We start from the raw sequence: 21,587 nt of genomic DNA on the forward strand, positions 1-21,587 counted from the left end.
ATAGATAGATAGATAGATAGATAGATAGATAGATAGATAGATAGATAGATAGATAGATAGATAGATAGATAGATAGATAGATAGATAGATAGATAGATAGATAGATAGATGTAACAACAAATGGAGATACAGTTGGTCTGGTGAACAATTTAATTGGTTGTTTATATTTGCAAAGTCAGACTGAATTCATTTCATTGCCCTGAGTGGTTTCAACTGTCTTTGAGTCCACTTGAGAGTCCTCTTCCTGGAAAGCATGCTGCAGTGTTTGCACAATAGATTTACAAACTTTATCCTTGAAATCTTGTCCCATGAACACATAGAGAACTGGATTTAAGCAACTGTTGATAAAGGCCAAGCTTGTGGTTATTGGGAGTCCAAGCGTAATAACATTTTGGAACGCTAAACTTGAATGCGTGTAACTTGTTAATTCCAATAAAACAAGGGTGTGAAAAGGAGCCCAGCAGAGGAAAAAAACAACAATAACGGCAGCAATTATCTTAAAGGTGCGACTCGATTGGCTGGCCAGGTTGGGATTCTTTCTGAGGCGATGGATGATGGCAGCGTAACAGGACACAATGACGGTGAAGGGGATTGCAAAACTCAGGAGGAAGCGAGACACTGTTATCGCCCGATGGCGAAACAGTCGGAGTTGATTCAGCTCAGGTGTAAAGTCATCAGAAAATACAAAGTTGTTAAAGCAGTTAATAACTTCTTTGCTGAAGAAGGACGGCCCTGTGTCTCTGAAGATGAAATATGGAGTGCTTAGAATCAGAGCCAGCGTCCAAACACACAAACTCACACGGGACGCCTTTTGGACATTGCGGTGGTTCTGGGCCCAAACAGGCCACACAACAGACACGCATCGGTCCATGCTGATCACCGTCAGGATGTAAACACTGGTGAACATGTTGAGAGCGCTAACTGCGCTAGCAAGCTTGCACATGAACTTGCCGAATGGCCAGTGGAATCCTAAAGCGGTGTACGTCACACTGAACGGAAGAAAGGCCGTGAAGACAAAGTCGGCCACAGCAAGGTTGAGGAACCAAATTGTGTTAACGGTTTTCTTCATCGTGAATCCCGTTACCCAGATCACCAAGCCATTGCCCAGCACGCCCAGGACAAAAGCTAAAGAGTAAACGACAGATGACATGATGTTGAGGGAATCTCTCAACTGTTCATGCGGATCGGAAAAATTGCCGAAAAGGTCATTGAAGTCTTCTTCAGGTGCAGTGGTTTTATTAATTGGAAAGGCAGATGGAGTCATGCTCTCCATGGTCCTGAAACCTGAAAAGAAGAACGTTTTTTTTTTTCAGTCCAAATATCCCTACATCACAGAGTCATGCAATTTTGCAAGTTCCTCTGTTGACAATAAGATGGTGATGCCTTTATGTCGTTATTCCTGTTGGCTAACTTACAAACTGTCCTAAAGTGAATTGGCTCGTCGGTCTCACATTATTTACACTTGATATATTTGTTAAGGTTGAACGCAAAACACATTTTCCGTTTTGTTTCATATTCATGGTCTTTAAGTGTTTTTCATATATTCATACATTTACTGTAATTGCAATTATACTACTGCATAGTTCTGGCCGGTTTGAACAAATTTGAGTTATGTCATTGTCGTAGAACACTTCACTGTAAACAAAAGACTCCCTGGACTCAATCTTTAGTGATTTGACCTAGCCATGCATTAATTTTGACAAAACTTCATTTCTGTCTATCAGTAAAGGTGTGCCTCATGGTCATATCACGGATCCTCTTACTTTTTACTTCTGACAAAATGTAAACATGACGATGACTTGATGATGTAGATTTAAATGCATTTATTGGCACGGGAGAGAAGAATGAATCCATTTGTTGTCTAAATGTTTCCCAAACTTTATTTAGTCAGCGCATATATATTTTCCATTTGAAAAATCTCACAGCGCAACAAGTAAAAATGGAGGAAAAAACTAAATTTACTCAAAAATGTAAGAACACCTATCTTATAAAATACAAAGCTAATATATACTACTATATATACCAGCAGCAATGACCGGAGGCTTATTTTCTCAGCTTTAGATCTAATGCTGCCAGAAATAAAGCTCTATCGAAATAAAGTAGGATATTGTGCAAAACTTAATTTCTTTTTTTATTTAAAGAGTGAAACTCATTTTGATGTCGATTATTATATAATTTTTAATATTATTTTCATGATAATAGGTTAAAGCAAAAAGACATGTTGACTCAATTAATATTTTGCTTTGGAAACAATAAAAATAATTAAACAGATAGAAGCATTCTGAAAAGTATTTTCCGTTGTGTTTGTTGTGCAATGAATAAAAGTAACCACCCAACAAAAAAAACTATCAGTTCACTTTTTGACTTGTACTACTGAAATAAATGAAATGATCACCATATATAACAATAATCTAATTTATTGCGATAAACCCCAACTAAATAACAAACTTTAACAATAACATAGTACGTACAGTACCTTCGTCAAAGCTGTCCGATGGGCTGAAGATGTGAGAAAAGGAGAAATTACTCAACTCCATCACTCTAATAATGCAATCGGTGTGATGACACCCCACATTTTGGGTGACTTGAATTCTTATGCGCTTCACAAAAACCTTTTTTTCTTTTGTGTATAGCTATAGCAGCTTAAAATGATTTCTTTTTTAATTCTAAACTAAGGAAACATATAAAACATATAGCAATAGATCTGTTCTCATTAGTCATTTATCCATCTGTAACATTTGTCCTCATTAGGATCCCAGGTTAGCTAGAAAAATTATTAACAAATGATTTAATGGACAATCAAGTAACTAATTCTATAAGGCATCAAATAAATTAAAACAACAAAGAAAAAGAATGAAACCTATTTAAGAATAATCCATAAAATACATGCAACTAATATCACAAAACTCTTGATCATGATCAGTGTGCTTGATTAAGGAGCAGAACGTGATACTTTACTCTAACTTGCCCACTTATTGGCTACTAACTGACATTTAGACACAGTTGCTCCTTTTCCCACTCGCCTTAAAAGATACCATTTTGACAACATTTCTGTTTTGACTGGAGAAGCATACTTTGGTGCTGCTGTTTTGGTTAACAATGGAATTTTCCTTATCAAACTTAAGTAGATAATGAGGGTAAAGTTGACCTGGACACAGTTGAGGCAATATCCTGGTTCGTTGGGTTCTGTGCAACTGGATAAATTGCTGGGTCTTGGTAATGGCTCCAATTTGTGCGGTGTCCCTGTGTGAAAGAATAGGAAAATTCAATGAGTGGTAACCATAACAGTTAAGTCAAATAAACTAAAGTGTAACACAAGAAAATAGGCTTTATTTTCTTGTGCAACGATAATCAGAAGGAGAAAAAGCCAAAGCACACATTTAAAAAACCCCAAAACAGCAGAGCCAACCCCAGACGGGAATTAGGCCACAAAGCTCATGACCCTGACGGAGACCGTGGCTGCTTCTCAATAACAATATTCACATGATAGCCCTTCAATTCTGGGTGCCTTGGACTTGGCAAGTTCAGACTGGAAATCTGATCTTCAGGAATGGAACAACTCTGTAAAGACTGGAATCTTAGCAGACTCCATGAAGCATCATGGAATCACTAGCAAACCTTTTACCGACGGATGCAGCTCATCCAAAGAATAAGGGAACATTTTGAATCTGGAGATAAAATTGAACAAGAGTTTACATCAGCGCGATTAAAATGAGCTCGTTAGTGAGCCACACACACATTTATAAATACACACACACACACACACACACACACACACACACACACACACACACACACACACGCATATTAAAAAAATATATACACACATAATTAGAAACTTCTCAATAGGGAGTTAAAAAAGACTTACATCAATTTAAACAGTCTGGATTGTTGAGCCACTGGAGGTCACTAGAGAGAACAGATGAATGGATGTTACACTCCAGCGTCACAGAACGAATCCTTAAAAAACAATTTTATTGTACACACATACTGTATTTATCATTTACATTTTTTTACATCACAATTATGCTTTCATAGACAGGTCATGTGCTAATATATCCAAACCCATCCACTGACCGATTGAGTCCATATCTACTTAGAGGGGTCAAATAAAATAGCTCATGCAGCTGCCATTATGAATTACTTAACTGTATAACGTTGCTTATTTGATAACATGATTTACAAAAATCAACTCCACCATCTTGATGGCTCAATCCTTTCACTTAAATTTATACATAGTGTAAAGTTAGACCTTTTGCAGTGACCATACATGCATGCTAGCATGGTCTAAAAATACCTCAAAATGTTTTAGCCTACAAATGCACAGCTTGTTTGCAAAACAGTCATTGGAAAGATCGTTGGTGTGGATTTGTTGCAGTTGAGGCAAAATCTGTGATTATTTGTCGTATACAATTACGATGGCTATGTACAATTACAGTCTCTACCATGAGCAGCTTTATACCTCAGCTTCAGAAAGAGACTTCTCTTTGCTTCGACTGGTGACCATTGAGTTTGTATAGGTGTAGGAACGGGAAATCTCTTCCTGGAAAGCAGTTTCCAGTACTTTCAGGATGGATTTGCGAACTTTATCTTTGAAATCTTGTCCCATGAACACATAGAGCAACGGGTTGAGGCAGCTGTTGAGATAAGCTAGGCTGGTAGCTATCGGGACCCCGATCGTGATGACGTTGTCCAATATTTCGCTGTCGTAATCAGCCATGTGATTGACCAACTCAATCAGAGCAAGGATGTGATAGGGAGCCCAGCACAGGAAAAAAGTGGCAATGACGGCAGCGATGATCTTGAAAGGACGGCTTGACTGGCTGGCCAAGGTACGGTTCCGACGGAGGCGGTGGATTATCACAGCGTAGCAGGACACGATGACAGTGAAGGGAATGACAAATCCTAGAAAGAAGCGAGTCATGGTCATGGCCTGATGACGGAAATCTCGCAGCTGGGTCACATGTGGCGTGACATAATCATCAGAGAAGGCAAAGTTATTGAAGCAGTTGATGATTTCTTCATTGTTGTACGACGGCCCAGTGTCCTTGAAAATAAAATAGGGAGTGCTCAGAATCAGAGCCAGGACCCAAACGCCCAGACTCACACAGGACGCCTTCTGCACGCTGCGATAGTTCTGAGCCCACACGGGCCAGACCACCGACACGCATCGGTCGATGCTGATCACCATCAGGATGTAAACGCTGGCGAACATATTGAGGAAGCTCATGGTGCTGTTCAGCTTGCACATGAACTTGCCGAAGGGCCAGTGGAAATCCATGGCGGTGTAAGTCACGCTCAAAGGAAGGAATGCTGTGAAGAGGAAGTCGGCCACAGCCAGGTTGAGGAACCAAACGGTGTTGACTGTTTTCTTCATCTTGAATCCCGTTACCCAGATCACCACGCCGTTTCCCAACACGCCCAGGACGAAAGCCAGGCAGTAGACGATGAGAGACATGATGTTGAGAGATTGCCTCAGCTCGGCGTGGTCGTCCTTGTAGTCATACTCGTCCTCGTAGAACGTCTCGTTTGCGATGTTGGCATCAGAAACGTTTATATCATAGTAAGGCGTGGTGCCCATTACGTCCATCATTGTTCTGAGTCCTGCAAAAGAAACAGAAAATAACCCCATATTATCCCTTGGGAAAGAAAAAAAAGTAGACGGTAGTAATTTTATGAGAATAAGGTCATAATGTTCAGAAGTACTCATTTTACAAAATAAAATTATAGCACTAACATTGTGGGCAGGAGAATCACATATAAAGAACAAATTTAAATGTGAAAGTAATATTAAAAGCAAGCAAAAAGAAAAAAAGAATAAAATTACTGTAATTTTCGGACTATAAATCGCGTTTTGTTTTTTTCATAATTTGGGTGGGGGGGCGACTTATACACAGGAGCGACTTATATACATATATATGTTTTTTTTTCACTTTTTTGGGCATTTTATGGCTGGTCCGATTTATACTCCGGTGCGACTTATAGTCCGAAAATTACGGTACTTTGTAATACCACAAGAAAAAACATTACATTTTACGAGAAGATTTTTACATTTCCCCAAAAAGTTTACAATATTAAATAGACTAATTGTATATAAATTTGTCACGGAACACATGAATGCCTTTTAACAAATGTACTTCTAGCGAAAACACCAAAATCATCTCTTTTGTTCTTGTTCCATCAATTAACAAAAAGTATTTTTAACCAAATAATTATAATGTTACCTAAAATAAATATAAATTAATTTGATGTTGATAAGCACATCCAAAGGCTGCTTCATTTTATTCAATTTTCAATTGTGTACATTTTTTAATCCTTTTAATAGTATCTTTATTATGTTCCCTCACTCAACTTTAATTCATCGCTCAGTGGAGTAACGACATCTTTCTATTCGTACTAATTCATAACGATGGACAACGAAAAAGTGTTTCTCAAGTTGTGCGCATAAAATAAGCCACCCTGAATAAAGCACTCAACCAGCCAGCGCGAACTTCTGTTTAATCAATCAATCAAACCAATTGCAACTTCCAATTGCGTCTTATTTACTCAAACAAGCATCTTGGTTCCAATCTTAATCACGATTATTGTTAAGTATAACAAGAAAAAAAGAAAAGGAAGACAATACCTTCTTCTGGTGTAGATGTGTCCGAAGCAAAGTTCTGATTCGACTGCTCCGTGCAAGCTGCAAACCTCTCGACTCAGTCTCATGAAATTGTCTGACGTCATCGGCCACATCGAGGCGGGACCACAAGCTCCCCTAAATCTACCCCCACTCCTACGCCCCCTCGTGCTTTTGTCATGTTTTTGTTCACTCTGCTCCTGTCTTGGAGAGATCAACATTACATGCAAGAAAGTAAATGCAAGTTTGTTCACATTGGATGGAAGATAAAGCACACACATGTACACACACGTTCACACACACAAAGTATGTGAGGATAGGTATGTGTGTTTTTTTTTTTTTTTTTTTGAAGACTTATAAGAGCAATTGTCTTTTGGGAAAGTCCACAAGTAAAAGCATCAACACAATCAAACAAAGTGAATCATCAGTTGGGGCTATGTTGAGATGACAACCTGTTAGGGCAAGGAGGTGCTGTCTCTTCAATTTCACCAATCGCGACATGTTTTTCTCATCGTGGGCCGAGTTCATGTTTTCTTGAGGTTAACTTTAATTGCTGTGCGCTGACTTTGAAATGACATCTGGGCATGTAGGTAACATATTTGTAATGTACCCTTTTGGTGTGTAAAAGAAAAGTCACAGCAGCATCTGTCAATAATTAGGGTTACTAAGCTGTTCCTTGGGAGACGGAAAAAAAAAAAAACATCTTTGCAGCTGTCCACTCCACTTTGGACAATGATGAGTCCAAAGCAAAACAGGCGTGGAGGAACAAATTATGTCTTTAAAACATATTCCTGGCTTTGACGTGAGTAGGTGAACGCTGCAGTGTGAGGACAGTGTATGCGCTTGAAAACTGACTGCAGCCAGAGAGGCTGCCTGGATGGATGGATGGATGGATGGACGGATGGATGGATGGATGGATGCGTGAATGGATGCGTGAATGGATGCGTGGCTGGATGGATGCGTGAATGGATGCGTGAATGGATGCGTGGCTGGATGGATGCAAGGATGGATGGATGGGTGGGTGGATGGATGGATGGATAATGTACAGAGAAAGAGTTTGATGGATGGGTAGAAGGATAGACAATTTGTGGATGACAGGAATTGAATGAATGGATAGACGACAAACAGACCGATCAATGGTCGGACAGACGAGGTGCGGTGTCATGGAAGGAGATGAATGAATGAATGTACATGCAGGTCGATGGAAGGGAAAAATAGCTGGATGAAGAAAAAAGTGGATAGATGAAAACAATTAATTTATTGAAAGATTCAATCTTATATGTAAGCACGATTGCATATGGCATAGGGGTTTCACAAAGCAAAGTCCAAAAAGTTTTTCAGAGGTCAGCATGTTTCTGGTCACTTGGGAATGCTTTTGTCTTCTTTCACACCACCATACATTCCTGAAACATTTGGCAGTCAAAGGCCATGCCCAAAAAGAAGCATGTTGGAATCTCCAGATGGGCAGTATCCAAACTGTTATCCGCAAACCATGCAATCCACTAAACCAGATATGGCCTCAAAACACAGCCCAGAAAAAAAAATCATAAGATTTAAAAATAAAGATATCAGCTTTAATTGATTTTCAAAGCATCCAGTCATTATTTCTGACAACTAGCCAAAAGGTGACACGTCTTTTCCAATTGAGCGTTTCAATGGGGTGTCGTAAAAACCGAATTAAAACATAAAGCGCTTCATCAACAGGATGGGGTGAACATATACAAAAACATGAGTAAGCGGAATGCATGGAACGAAGTGGGAGTGTTGTCGCGGAGAAAGTGAAAATCAATCTCATGTTGGTGTCCCTCAAGTATAGCTCTATACCTTTCAGTCAGCATCTCACTTTAACCCTGTGGTCACGCTTCCTCCCGCATGCTTAGTCTTCTTGGTTTTTGCAGCCCGACTCGCTACGCCATTCATACATCTGTTTGACATGAAATTGGGTTGATGGTTGAATGTTTTTTTTTTTTCAGTCTCGAGGAATGTTGCAAAACATGGCAAATGAAAATGCGTCATGACTGGAAGAAAGCGTTAGAGACTTTATCGATTCCAAGCCATGGAAGTAAATTTTAAAATGGACACTGGAACTTCCTGTTCTTCTCTTCTCATGTTGTTCTCTACTTAAGACCAACGGTTCCATCTGGGCCTTTGTATGAATAAATCTCAGGCACAAAACTAAAAGAAAACATAATGCACACATGCAAAGTCTTTGATGCTCTCCTAACGAATATTGGCCGAGGACTTATGCAACATTCTGACGCCTTGTCATGCAAAACAGAGCTCACCATTTGGCACAAATAACTAACTAACTAACTAACTAACTAACTAACTAACTAACTAACTAACTAACTAACTAACTAACTAACTAACTAACTAACTAACTAAATAAATAAATAAATAAATAAATAAATAAATAAATAAATAAATAAATAAATAAATAAATAAATAAATAAAGCCAGTATTCTGTTGTCCTACACCAAATCACAGAGATTTTGGGATAAAAAAAGAAAGACAGAAAAAAAAAAGAAGCTACAATATGCTAACAGTTCAAACTGAAATTTTGTTGACCTAACCCGAACCCTAACCCTTTTCAACGTCGGGTCAAATGCATTGGATTTGAAAGATTTAGGCTTAACAATGATGATTGTAGATTTGTTGATTTCACATCTTCCCGCGGTAAAACACAATAAGTCTCAAAACGGTGCATAGTAAGCTACCAAAACCTGCCCAACCCAAAACCAAGTCCCCCGCTAATATACAAACACAACCGCACAGGAACTGATCCCTGCCAATAGTCCAGATGTGAGGGGGAGGAAGAATGAGAAAAGGGGGTGTAAGAAAAACTCAAACTCAGGGATTGTGTCCATTTACACACTTTGGCGCTCATCTTGAGTTTGAACAACGCCCTTTTTGGACAGCGTGGGAGGACTCATCACCAATTATTTCATCTCAGAAACATCAATAACCAACACTCATCTGCCTGTACCTTAACCAAAAAAAGTCCAATTCAGTAAACTCGTTCGAGTTTAAGTCTAGACCAGACTCGTTTAAATCCAATGAAATGTTCTTGACAAACACCAGCTTTCATATCTGCGTGAAGATTTATCCCCCTCTAAACATTTTGGTGCCTCAGTCATTTCACAGAAGCAAAAGACGCAGCATTTTGCTGCTTGTCTGTAGTGGATATTAATAGTCATTCCAAGGCTATAGTTTGAGGGAAGCCTTCTGAGCGTAGCGCTTTGCCAGAGTTCTTGATTTACCAAGCAAACGTGCAATTATGTGTACACCACACAAATACCAATTTGGGTGTGTAAAAGGAACCAGTGGAGGTTTAAAGAGAATGCCAGAGCGGGATGATATATGCAGTCGGAGTATGCGGCTTTATTATTCATGATATAGCATTATAGGAGGTGGGGGAATAACCCCAAATTCGAAACGACAATGTGAGCACGCTACTGTCTGTGTCTTTGCGTGTGGCGCAATGGAGCGCTAATAACATAGTCTAGCTTTCACAGTCGCTCTACTGTAATTCACCCGGTACTTATCATAGCTATACGCAGTGCAAAATAGTTAAGCTCACACGGGCTTTTTTTCTTTTTTTTTTTTGGGGGGGGGGTGATGGAACTTTTGGATTCCAGTCACGGCGGCGTCATAAAGACATATATAGTGGGAATCTGTAGTTAGCCCAACCCTCAAAGGTTTGTTGGTCCTGTTGCGGTACTGACTGGGAATCAGATCCTTGTCTGCTTGAGTGTGGAAAGCTCGGGGATTTTGTTTTTCAAGTCAAAATGAGTGCCAACTGTGCTTGTCCACATTATGCCTCATTGAAGTGTTCTGTTTTTTTTTGTTTTTTTATGGAATACACCACACACAAGAGGGAAAAAAAAAAAAAGCTGAGCCTCAACAACCGTAACCACTTCCTTACTATGGTCCTTATACTTTCCACCACAACGTTTGGTGCCTTCCAGCAGACCAGTTGAGGGATATGAATAATCAACCTTGGCTCCGTCTGACAGAAAAGAAGCCTGGTAATGCATAAGTCATACAGTGCTTCCTTTCTCCAGAGCAGTTTATTTGGAGGCACAGTTGAATGAGAAGTGGGGAACTGGAACTGGTTAAACATGGGGGCATCAGGTGGTCAAATAAACAGAATTCTTCACTTGTTGCAAGGTCAGCAATACTAAAATTAACAGTTCGACTAATGCTATGAGTTCACACGCAATGCTGAAATGTATTTATTTATTTTACAAACAAATGTTTTTTATTTATACAGTTTAATCAATTCTGCTAAGCAGATGTGTCACGAAAGCGGCATCTGGGTGTCACATGGGACAGAGAAATCTAAAAAAAAAAAAAAAAATCAAACCCTTAAGCAGTTGGGTGACTAAGTTCATTTCTAAAAAATAATGTATTTGTTTAGTTTATGAACTAAAATAAATGCAATAAGTGCCACATTTTCTGATCGGCCACGAAAGTGAAAAAAATAAACTTAAATCATGTGTATGTCTTTCTCTGCCAATTTACATATCGCACTTGGTCAAATGGGCAAGCCTTACCAATGTTGCCTAGCAACAGCTACGTAGACACCAAAACTAAATCTGACAGATGGCGACAGGTTTATATGGGTAAAGTTTGATAAAGAATCACAAATGATTTGTCTTGATTTAGTAGGTAGTAACATTACCATCACAAGAGCAATAGAAAGGTAAAAAAACAAATAAGACAGAAAAAGTTCTTGGTTTGTAGCATCCAATGGGGAACATCATGTGACCAAATCTAGAAAAAATGTCTGGTGTCTTTGGCCAAATGTGAAATACGTGTACATTTATACAAATATGATATGTGACACGAACAAAGAAAAAGATTGGTATCTTTGTTTGAAAAAGTTCCCAGCTATCTCAACGAGCCCCTTCACCCCTTCACGTGGGCAAGGAGGAAGTATTGGTAAGCCACCATTATTGAGCATATTGCTGGCGTCGGGCCGGAACCTCTTATGTGAATTTCATGGCTTGCTGTTTTTGACAATACAATGTTAATGATTAAACAATGTTTAGGGGGTCTCCTAAAAAGTGATTTTGGAGGTACAAGGATTGCGCCTGACACCGGCGATATAAAAGACACTGCTCATGTTATCATTGCTTACAATTTACGAGGTGAAAAGCAGCCAAGTAAAGTTTATTCCAGATCAAATACAATCCTAAGAAATGAATAGCAAGGATAATAGTACAGTACATGTTCTAATGTACATGTATTATACATGGAAAATTACGGTAGTTGTTTCGAGGAATTACTCAACAGGGCGCAGCCAATTAAATTTGCTTTGTGGTTTATTTCAAGTCAAAAAGCACATGCCATGAATTGTAAAATGAAGATGGATGTTTATGCAAAACTGAGGTAGAACCTGCCTGTGCTGGAAGGGAATGTGTTGTATTTAAGTCTTGAGTGTATAATTACAGGGTTTGGTTCAACGCACTCTCCCATTTAGCCGTGTTCTTCTCTGTTGTTGATTACGGCCTATATGTCCATACATGAGAAAGCCGCTCTGACTCATAAAGCCACCGCACAATGAATTCACATATTTGACTTAATAACCATAAACGAAAATGAGTTATTCACTCGTAACATACAGGTGACTCACATTTTAGGATTGTCGAAAGTGACGCGAAGAACATTACGTGTTGCAATATAGCCACAAATTTCCTGTCATGATTATGAGCTATTGGCATCTTCTGAAATACTGTCAATAATCGGGCAAACGAATTAATAAAGAAACAAGATCGAAATGTTTGAATCTTTAAAGATAATTTACCTTTGGTTCAGCAACATTTCTAAAATATTATAGTTGAACTTTTCAAAACACAAAATAAAAAAAAAACATAAATATAAATAAGTAAATAAACGAACGAATAAATAAATAAATAAATAAGTAAATAAATAAAAGGGTGGCACATTGGCAAAAATTTAGCATTAAAAAATACAATGTATATATTTTTTTTTAAGGTTCATGTGCTCACATTTTTTCCGCTATTGTGTAACATCAACATTTTATGGGTATTGGAGCAGATGTCGAGTGTCTGACCTTGAGAAAATGTTGATAAGAGAACTCATTGCTGAGAGGGCTAACTTGAAGTCACATTAGCTGGACTGGTGGTTGAAGGCAATGAAGCTTCTGGTTCTCCTCGCTCTCTGTGGAAGTGCAGGTATAGTAAGAATAAATTGCATACTAGACCCAAGGAGCAGTTTTGTTACACTTAGACTAACAAGATGGCGGTGAACCAGGTAGCTAGTTCACAAAAGCAGAGTCAGTGTTGCCAACTCAGCGATTTGGTCTAGTGACTTTTATTTTTTCCAATCCCTCCCGTGATTATTTTTGAGTGACGAGTGAGTTTTGCTCTGATGACCGCATGAGCAGAGACATTTTTACATAGTTTCTTCAAGAAATCACGTTGAATAGATTTTATCATGCTGAACTTTGCCAAAAACATGCTGCCCTTTAAAACGTTGCATAAGCAGTGATTTATAGACAGAAATCATTTCTCAATTCGACAAACCCGGCAGTAATCATGGCTGGGTGTGGCCAGTAAAACTGAACAGAGCTGTCCAAAAACTGTGTGTAATTACTTTTTTACACAAACCCAGATGGGTTTGTTTTTGTGAGGTATTAAAATTGGCTTGATAATTGAAATTCTTGGACGTGGCTAATATTTATCTCAACTTGAACTGAACGTGTGTGGATTTATCGATCATCAGAATGGTCTCTCACTATCAAAGAAATGAAAACAAGTTGATGTCAGCCAGTTAAGAAAATGTGTGATGAGTCCTACTAAAAGATTTTTTTTTCCAATTGCATTTTTTGCTTCCTTCCTTGTCGTCTAATAATAATAATAATAATAATTTTTAAATAGCATATGAAGATGTTTTTTATTTATTTAGACATTGCACATGCGACGCCTGGTTAATGGTTTGTCAATTTTAGCTGGAGCTGTCCTGAAGGATGACGACAGGATAGTTGGCGGGTACGAGTGTCCAAGAAACTCAGTGCCTTACCAAGTGTCTCTCTTCACGGGATACAACTTCTGTGGAGGGATTCTCCTGTCCCCAGAGTGGGTGCTCTCTGCTGCCCATTGCAGAACAAAGTAAGACGATCCCTATTACTTTTTTAAATCACGGGTTTCCACACTAAGCTTAAAATGTCTCATCTAGATCCAATGTGGAGGTCCGGCTGGGTGAGCATGACATTTGGGAGCTGGAGGGCCCTGAACAGCACATCATGTCTGCAAAATTCATCCGCCACCCTGACTACAATCCCAGCACACAGGACAGTGACATCATGCTCATCAAGCTGAGTCGACCCGCTTCTCTGAACAGCTTCGTGCGACCAGCGACGCTCCCTTCTAAATGTGCCACTGATGGAACCATGTGCCATGTTTCTGGTTGGGGGAGCCTTCGCCCCAGTGATGAAGGCTGTGAGTCATGTGACTAAAGTCATACAAGTGCTGTAATACTATTAGTTGATATCTTCCTCCTCACTTCCTTTGTTTGTACTTTTATTTTACTTTACAGGTAGTTTTAGTCAATGATGCCACTGTGCCTAAAAACAGACTGTGAAGGACTTTCACTAAATTCTCTGTCATACGTTATATATAGCGAGGTATCCTCATACGCTGCAGTGCCTGGATGTTCCTCTTCTGAGTGATGATGCATGCTTTAATGCATATCCTTTCCAAATCACTGACAACATGATCTGCGCCGGTTATCTGGAGGGAGGCAAGGACTCCTGTCAGGTAATTTGGAGATGTCATCTAACAGTGTTTCTGCCTCATGAAGAAACAGCTTTTGTCATAATTTTCATTCTTAGGGTGATTCCGGGGGTCCAATGACATGTAACGGCGTGCTCCAAGGAGTTGTGTCATGGGGGAAAGGCTGTGCGCTAAGAAACAAGCCCGGCGTATATACTAAATTGTGCAATTACGTCACATGGATCCAGAAGACAATGATAACAGGCTAGACTTATAAAAGTGGTGCGAGAACATTTTGAAGTGTCATTGTGGTCCATCAGTGTGGCAACATACAGCATGTGAGTGCAGGCTAAAAATAAATCACATGAGAACCTGTGCATTTCTTTCACTTTTTCCCACACTGGCACAAAGCATGTGAGGTCTTATTCATTTATTTACGTTTTTGTGTATGTATGTATGTATGTATTTAGTTATCTATTTATAATGTGAATGGATCCAATCAAACTTGACTGACAGATGTTTTGGTCACATCCAAGGGTTTCATTAGTATGCCAGTGGCACAATTTATAATGTTGGTAAGCATTATCCTGATTTAAGTAGCAATTCTCAAGCTTTTCCAAATTATTTAACCCTACCGCAAACTGTGTTTTTATAAAATGTCTGCAAACTGGTCATGTACAAAAATCCTGAGCAGAACACAAATGTAAGAACATGACATTTATCGTCAACAGAACTATAAATCACTAAAGCAAAAGATACTGTGACGCTGCACTATGCGGCTTTAAAATTGCAAAGCATGCACACACTCTGGCCTTTCTCCATAATCACTGCATGGAGATCAGTGTAGTTCCAAATGTAGTATTTAACCGGTTTTGCTCTTCACTAAAGTGTAATAGGAAGGACATGTTTTAGTGGTTATGTGTGAACTTAAATACAGGGGAAACAAACAGAAAATGTTGTAGTTGGTTATTTACAGCCAAGTATATCAAATTTTAAGTATTGAGCTAGTGGAGAAGCGTGGGTACATGATCTGTGCGGATGTTATTTGGCACAATATTGGAATCTCAACCATTTTAAAGCCTTGTGGATAGATTCGCCTGTCAACGGCCTGCCAATAGTTTCATCAATGTCACGTAGGTAAGCAATTTTCTGTACACCACCGCAGTGATTACTGTATATTAGTGTGTCACAGGATAAATGTGCTTCGGAAATTATATTTAAATTGTTTATTACAACAAATAATGCCAGTGATGAACACTGACAGACAGAACAATTAAATGCTCTTCCGCTAGATGGCAGAAGGTACAATTGACATATCTGCTATCAGTCACATTTTTGACATTTTTCTTTGGCGTTGATATATTTTATTATATATAATATATTTTTCTAGATTTTTTTTTGTGAAGAGAAAAAGGTCAGCGATGTATTTCTAATTGATTTGATAAAGTTGATAAAAATCAATTTGTAGCTAAATTGCTAAAATACGCTACAATTGCGTAAATTTCTCGTGGGAACATGTTCCACTTGATATGATTTAATAAATTACTTCCTTCTATAATTCAAAATAAAGGAAAAAGGCGCACACTCCGCGTATTCCAACCATGCAGCCACTTTCGTGAAAAACCCTTATTTTGAAAGACTACCTGCCGGATATACATTTCCATCAAACATGGCGGCGGCGAAAAGTAGCTGCTGGAAAGCTCCCGATGTTTATAAACACCACAAACAGCGGAAAGTGTGCATTTCTCGACCAAAATATCGTGATGGGAGGCAAGCTAGGGCCGTAAAGGTAATTTATAAAGTCTTGCAATCTCAAATAAAGTCGAGGATTGAATGTTATCGTTAGCTTCGCTGTCCTGTGCGATGCAAGGAAAGGTAAACAAAACAGCGTCTTCTGTATCTTCTTGTCAGGTGTACACCATCAATTTGGAGTCGTGTTATGTGATGGTCCAAGGGGTCCCTGCCATTGGAGTTATGACAGAACTTATCCAGCTGTGTGCTCTGTATGGAGTCGTGCAAGAGTACAGACCCTTGGATGAGTACCCCGCCGAGGAGTTTACTGAGGTCTACCTTGTCAAGTTCCAGAAGCTCACAAGTGCCAGGTTCTTAACAATCATGCAGACTTAAAAGTAAAAAGTCTTGAGAAAAGTAAAAACTCAAGGAAATTTCACTTCCCTGATTAATACACTTAAAGTGGTGTAATCAAGTATCTTATTTTATTAAACTTCTATTTAAGGGATGACGATATAGCTCTCATCCGAAAGTAGTCGTTTTTTAATTCTTTTTCAGAGCTGCCAAACGACACATGGATGAGAAGAGTTTCTATGGTGGCGTGCTGCATGTTTGCTACGTACCTGAGTATGAGACTGTGGAGGACACCAGGATGAAGCTGCAGGACCGGAGGAGATATGTCATGAGGATGGCGCAGAACAGAGGTTAGAGGCCTACTAACTTTGGGCCACACTAAAAAAGAAACAATAACTAAAAGGGAAAAAAACTTGAATAAATGTAAATTGGGTTACAGCCAGTCACAGATATTGCACAAAAATGGACAATACTTCTTTGATCCATAGTTCGAGATAAGGAACAGGAAGAGGCAGTGAACAAGGAACCTGCATCAGCACAGCCCACAACGGCAGAATCCACACAGATAGAACCCCCGCCGCCCGGTGTTCCCACTCACTGTGAAACGAACAATGAAGGCGAGAGTTGGAACGTTGACTATCATTCACCCTTTCCTCTACTGCCACTTCCTCCTCTGGAGCATCACTACTCCCCTCACGAAAGGCACCACCAACCTGCACCGACTGAGGACAAAATGGGCACATTGCACAATGCCATCGTTGATGCCAAAGAAGTAGCGGCTGCATCGGACTCAAGCCAAAATCACTCCCATAAATCCAGAGGTACACGAGATACACCGACCTCCAATCAGCCGTCTGCCGTCACGTTTGTACCAAGGACAGCGCACTTGGAGAGCAGAAAACGCAAGAGGATAGAAATTGTGTCACATTCGTCGACTGAGGTCGTCGGAAAAAATGAGCCACTCATCGGACCGAAACTAGAGGACGCTCCTAAACTGGACATGGACGACGTTTCGCTGAACACATCTGTCAACCTAATCAGGAACACATTGAAACAGGTAGCATTTTCCTCTTGTCTTTTAGAATTGTGAGTCATAATGGCAAATTGACCTTTTGAAAATCTACATATAAATTAATAAGACAGTGATGTGATGCGAGGTAAACAGATTTTCAACGTTGATTCATCAAAATGCAGTGCAGTACTTAGCTGCAACCAGCGGAGGTGCTATTGGCTCTCCCGTCATTAAAAAAAGAATATTTCATTGGTTATTAAATTTCTCTGTTGACTATTAAAAGTCAAATGCTGTTGCTATTTAATTCCTTCGTAATCAATAAAAATTCCTAAATATATTTTTTTCCCCCTTAGGTGGAATCTGTCCCTGACCTCAAACCAGTGGAAAAAAAGGTCAAACCACGTCGGCGAATTTGACCCTGATTGATATTCTCTTCGCCTATATTATTAAAACAACATTTCAAATGATTTCTTTGGACATCTTTTTAATTTCTTGACACATTCTGCAGGTTCTTCCCGTGCTTGTGTAGATTTTCTTCACAAACTCCTGCTTCGGATGCAAACTCCTTTTATGTTGAGCTAACTGAAAACTAAGTAGTCCATAGGCGTGAATGTAAGTGGGAAGAGTTATATGGCCTGTGGTTGCCTGGCAACCAGTCAGGTGTGTACCCGACCTCTGACCTGAATCAGTTGGGATTGCTCTAGCTCACCTATAACCTTAATGAGGTCAAGGCAAACAGTATAGAAAATGGACGGACGTTGCATGCATATAAAAAAATTAATAAACTTTGATCATCAGTGCACTTGACTCTGAAATACACGCTGCTCAAAGGTGTCAATCCTCTGGAAAAGGAAAAAAAAAGAAAATATTTTAAATAGAAAAAAGTTGTGATTGTGGAATGCTTGACAACTCATTGAACTTACTGTGATGTTAGGGAGACACGTTCCAAAAGCCTCAAGGACGTGGTTCGCCTTTTTCACGGATTTCGTAAAGTCATCCAAAGAAATCCTGTCGTCGTGGTCGTGATCCTAAGAATGGAGAGAATATAAAACAGAGTTGAATAATCATGTAAAGATTGAATTCTTCAAAACCTGCTCAAGTATACACACCATCTTCTTGAGTGTGATCTCTACTAGGTCTTTGATGCCATCATAAGGATCCTCTTCCCCAGGTAGTCTGAGGCTGTACCTCAACATTTGCAACATCTCCTCTCTGGAGATATACTTGTCACCGTTCAAGTCGTACACGTGAAAGCAGTCTACAGAAACGGCGAAAGAAATCTTAGTGCGAGAGGTCCTCCTTTGAATTGTAATCTTTCAGACCTACATTTTATTCTTTCATCCAAGGTGCCACGAAGAACGACCGAAAGTCCCTCAATCCATTCTTTCAAGCTGACAAAACCGTCATTGTCTTTGTCAAATGTCCGAAACACTGCAGAGACAAATAAAATGTAATTCATCCCATATGGAAAGTCCTTTGAGAGAAGGTGTATTGTAAATCAATTGGTATTAAAAGTCTACACACCCCTGTTCAAATGCCTGTTTTTGTGAATGCCCCCCAAAAATTAGACCATTAAAAAAAAAAAAAACTCAACTATGCCTTTATGAGTCAAGACAGCAATCTTGTAGGGGGGGGGGAGTAAAACTAAACTGAAATGATGTGGTTGCGCAAATGTGCACACCCCCTCATAACACCGGATGTAGCCTTTTGTTGAGAATGACCTACTCACAGTCAAACTCAAGTTAAACATCGAATAAAGCTCAGGTGTTCTCGTAGGCTTTTCCTGACATTTTTTTCCCCACTACATTTTATGGTCTGCTGAGTTTCCATGGCATCAGAAAAGTCAGAAGAAGGGTATCAAAGAATCTATCCACAAAAACAGTCATCCAAAAACAGGGCACAACTGTGACAATACTAGAAATTAAACATGGTTTCCTTTAAAAAAAAACAAAAAAACTAGCAGTTGAACAGGTGTGTTGAGACTTTTTCTAGCCACTCCATGTGATTGTGAAAGTATTTTACCACTATCCATAATTGTGTCGTTGGTGACTCCAAAAGCGATGTGCAGGAAATTTCTCAATTTCCATCTGTCCAATCCGCCAACTGACCTCGCAGGACTCACCGGCTCCTCTAATAACGAATGAAACTCTCTTATAAGGCACTCCACCTCTCTTTTATTGACTAGGCCCAATAAAAGAAAAAACAAGAACGAATGAGCGTCGTTGCGCTGTGCGGCAGTAGTGCCTTAACAAAGCAAAAGTTTGCGCAATACTCAAAACTTTTCAAATAAATAAAATAATCAATAAAAAGGGAAACATACTCACAGTGAGCCACTTGCTTGCAAATGCTTTCCGCGAGGTTTTGTAGCATCCTTTTGGACATTTTCGACCTTCTTACGGGCAACATTTTAGTCGCTGTGGTGGCGGAGCGCGAGGTGAAGTTGACGTTTTGTTGCCATAGCAACCACCAAGCTCGCCCTAGAATTGAAGGGCGTACGTTGACAAAATTCACAGGAACGATTTTATATTGCCTCGTTTATTCTCATGCACAAAGGCTATTGCTGATTAGGGTTTATGCAGAATTTGCTGTATGTATGTCAGGAACTGAGCAAAGTACGACGTGCACTGCTCCTTTTTCAATACTTGAGAAATGCGTTTCTAAGGTTCACGGTTACGGTCCAGTGAGCCGTTTTCCGTAAAATTGGCAAATAAAATGCAGGGTTTTTTTTCACATTTTTTAAAATAATACTTTTGCACAACTCGTCTTAAAATAACCAAAAACTAAAAGAAAAAAAAGAAACGTGTACCTTTGTCTATCTGTATCTCATTGAAGTTTTGGTCATTTTTTAAATGATAAAGTGTCTAAAGATCATTAAAAGTCAAAAATGTTTCTTAACTCTCCCGTTAAATTCGAAAAACAATAATGTTCTTCTCATCTATGAATTATGACATTACACAAGTTTCATAGATGTTTACATATTTGATTATACATCAGATTTTTTAGAAAAACGCATATTGGACTTTAACTTTCTTTTTAAATAAATCAGAGAGCCTAAAATGTATTTTTTTTACATGACATGGTTTAATTTTTTTTTTTTAAAGGAAGACAACCGATGTCCGTATATTGCTTAAATGTCATGGCCGAGCTGCAGCCTAACCATCTGATTTTGAGCAAGAGGCGAGTTACACCCTGGACTCTTTGCCAGCCAATCGCAGCAATCCAAAAAGAAAAATACAGTCAGTCGTCAACTAAAAATGCAACATTTTCCATTGAATAGCCATTCAAGAATACGGTCATCTAGTTGAAACGTCATCCTCCATGTGTAAAGTCCATTTGAGCACATAAACAGACAAAGGTCAGAGTAATAACACATCTAGTTGACCTCCTCTCTTATACTCATGGACTGGCCCAGCTGCTTCACATGACATCAGCTTCCTGGTGGCTTTCTATTTGTGCCAGCCATGGAGTGCGTGCTGCATGTGCTGATCAGCTCAAGCAGCTCATGTGGTTAAAGAAGGGTGTGGACCTTCATGAGCGGTCAACAGATTGGCTTGTAAAAAAGAAACACCAAAAAAAAAAAAGGGGGGAAGGGCATTTTTTAAGTCCTCTGATGGCCATGTAAATACAATAATATGATGCAATGAAGCAGCGCGATAGTTTGCAGGTTCTGGGTTGGAATCTTTGATCAGGCCTTCTTGTGTGGCATTGTTCTCCACATACTCACAACCCTACAATCTGGCTTTCTCCCAAGTCCCCCAAAACTGTCAGGAATGATTTGAGCCAGGGCGACCAAAAGCAGCTTGAACCGGGATTTATTGAAGGGACAGGGAGTTGGAAGGGAGGTAGGTGGGGAACCGAAGACACAGCCGGCCAGCAAACAGACAGACTGACCGACAGAAGTCCACTTAGACAAGGATAAAATTCTGACCGTGAGCCTCCAGACAAACCGGGGGGAAACCAGACGACAGGAACAGGAACACCGGGAGCAGGCAGGGACGGAACACAACAGAAGACACCGACAAGGAGGAACACACGGGCAGGGTTTAAATACATGAGACAACGAGAGGGAACAGGTGATAGACACTTCAGTGATGAAGGGGTGTGGCTGAGGGAAGTTGCCGGCCGAGCGTGC

General features: G+C 39.6%; 5 protein-coding genes across 8 annotated transcripts; 2 read left to right on the plus strand and 3 right to left on the minus strand.

The window, feature by feature from the left end:
* Positions 1–136: 136 nt before the first annotated feature.
* On the minus strand, positions 137–2,561 carry LOC133160801 (chemerin-like receptor 1). Its single transcript, XM_061288860.1, has 2 exons — positions 2,477–2,561; positions 137–1,284 (listed from the first exon to the last, which is right to left on the minus strand). Exons 1-2 carry the CDS (start codon positions 2,535–2,537, stop codon positions 176–178), a joined length of 1,170 nt encoding a protein of 389 aa, XP_061144844.1. The 5' UTR covers positions 2,538–2,561; the 3' UTR covers positions 137–175.
* Positions 2,562–3,144: 583 nt separating this feature from the next.
* LOC133160802 (chemerin-like receptor 1) lies at positions 3,145–6,771 on the minus strand. 2 transcript variants are annotated; one of them, XM_061288862.1, is made up of 4 exons: positions 6,626–6,771; positions 4,463–5,604; positions 3,869–3,909; positions 3,145–3,243 (listed from the first exon to the last, which is right to left on the minus strand). In XM_061288862.1, the coding sequence occupies exons 2-3, from the start codon at positions 5,591–5,593 to the stop codon at positions 3,907–3,909; spliced, it is 1,134 nt and encodes a 377-aa protein (XP_061144846.1). In that variant the 5' UTR covers positions 5,594–5,604; positions 6,626–6,771; the 3' UTR covers positions 3,145–3,243; positions 3,869–3,906. The 2 variants fall into 2 exon arrangements, with proteins under 2 accessions (XP_061144846.1, XP_061144845.1); XM_061288861.1 differs by lacking the exons at positions 3,145–3,243; positions 3,869–3,909 and having other exon boundaries at positions 3,957–5,604.
* Positions 6,772–12,737: 5,966 nt separating this feature from the next.
* On the plus strand, positions 12,738–14,733 carry LOC133160824 (trypsin-like). The gene is made up of 5 exons (XM_061288893.1): positions 12,738–12,819; positions 13,596–13,755; positions 13,823–14,085; positions 14,267–14,403; positions 14,478–14,733. Exons 1-5 carry the CDS (start codon positions 12,780–12,782, stop codon positions 14,625–14,627), a joined length of 750 nt encoding a protein of 249 aa, XP_061144877.1. The 5' UTR covers positions 12,738–12,779; the 3' UTR covers positions 14,628–14,733.
* Positions 14,734–16,005: 1,272 nt separating this feature from the next.
* rbm48 (RNA binding motif protein 48) lies at positions 16,006–17,922 on the plus strand. Its single transcript, XM_061288863.1, has 5 exons — positions 16,006–16,147; positions 16,270–16,460; positions 16,648–16,793; positions 16,932–17,500; positions 17,809–17,922. Exons 1-5 carry the CDS (start codon positions 16,028–16,030, stop codon positions 17,869–17,871), a joined length of 1,089 nt encoding a protein of 362 aa, XP_061144847.1. The 5' UTR covers positions 16,006–16,027; the 3' UTR covers positions 17,872–17,922.
* Positions 17,923–19,911, minus strand: clxn (calaxin). Of its 3 annotated transcripts, XM_061288898.1 has the most exons (6): positions 19,780–19,896; positions 19,478–19,636; positions 18,782–18,886; positions 18,565–18,713; positions 18,379–18,483; positions 17,923–18,297 (listed from the first exon to the last, which is right to left on the minus strand). In XM_061288898.1, the coding sequence occupies exons 1-6, from the start codon at positions 19,859–19,861 to the stop codon at positions 18,250–18,252; spliced, it is 648 nt and encodes a 215-aa protein (XP_061144882.1). In that variant the 5' UTR covers positions 19,862–19,896; the 3' UTR covers positions 17,923–18,249. The 3 variants fall into 3 exon arrangements, with proteins under 3 accessions (XP_061144882.1, XP_061144881.1, XP_061144883.1); XM_061288897.1 differs by having other exon boundaries at positions 17,923–18,483; positions 19,780–19,911; XM_061288899.1 differs by lacking the exon at positions 19,478–19,636 and having other exon boundaries at positions 17,923–18,483; positions 19,780–19,902.
* Between the last annotated feature and the right edge of the window lie 1,676 nt (positions 19,912–21,587).

This window comes from Syngnathus typhle, linkage group LG10 (assembly GCF_033458585.1).
Source record: "Syngnathus typhle isolate RoL2023-S1 ecotype Sweden linkage group LG10, RoL_Styp_1.0, whole genome shotgun sequence".
NCBI lineage: Eukaryota > Metazoa > Chordata > Actinopteri > Syngnathiformes > Syngnathidae > Syngnathus > Syngnathus typhle.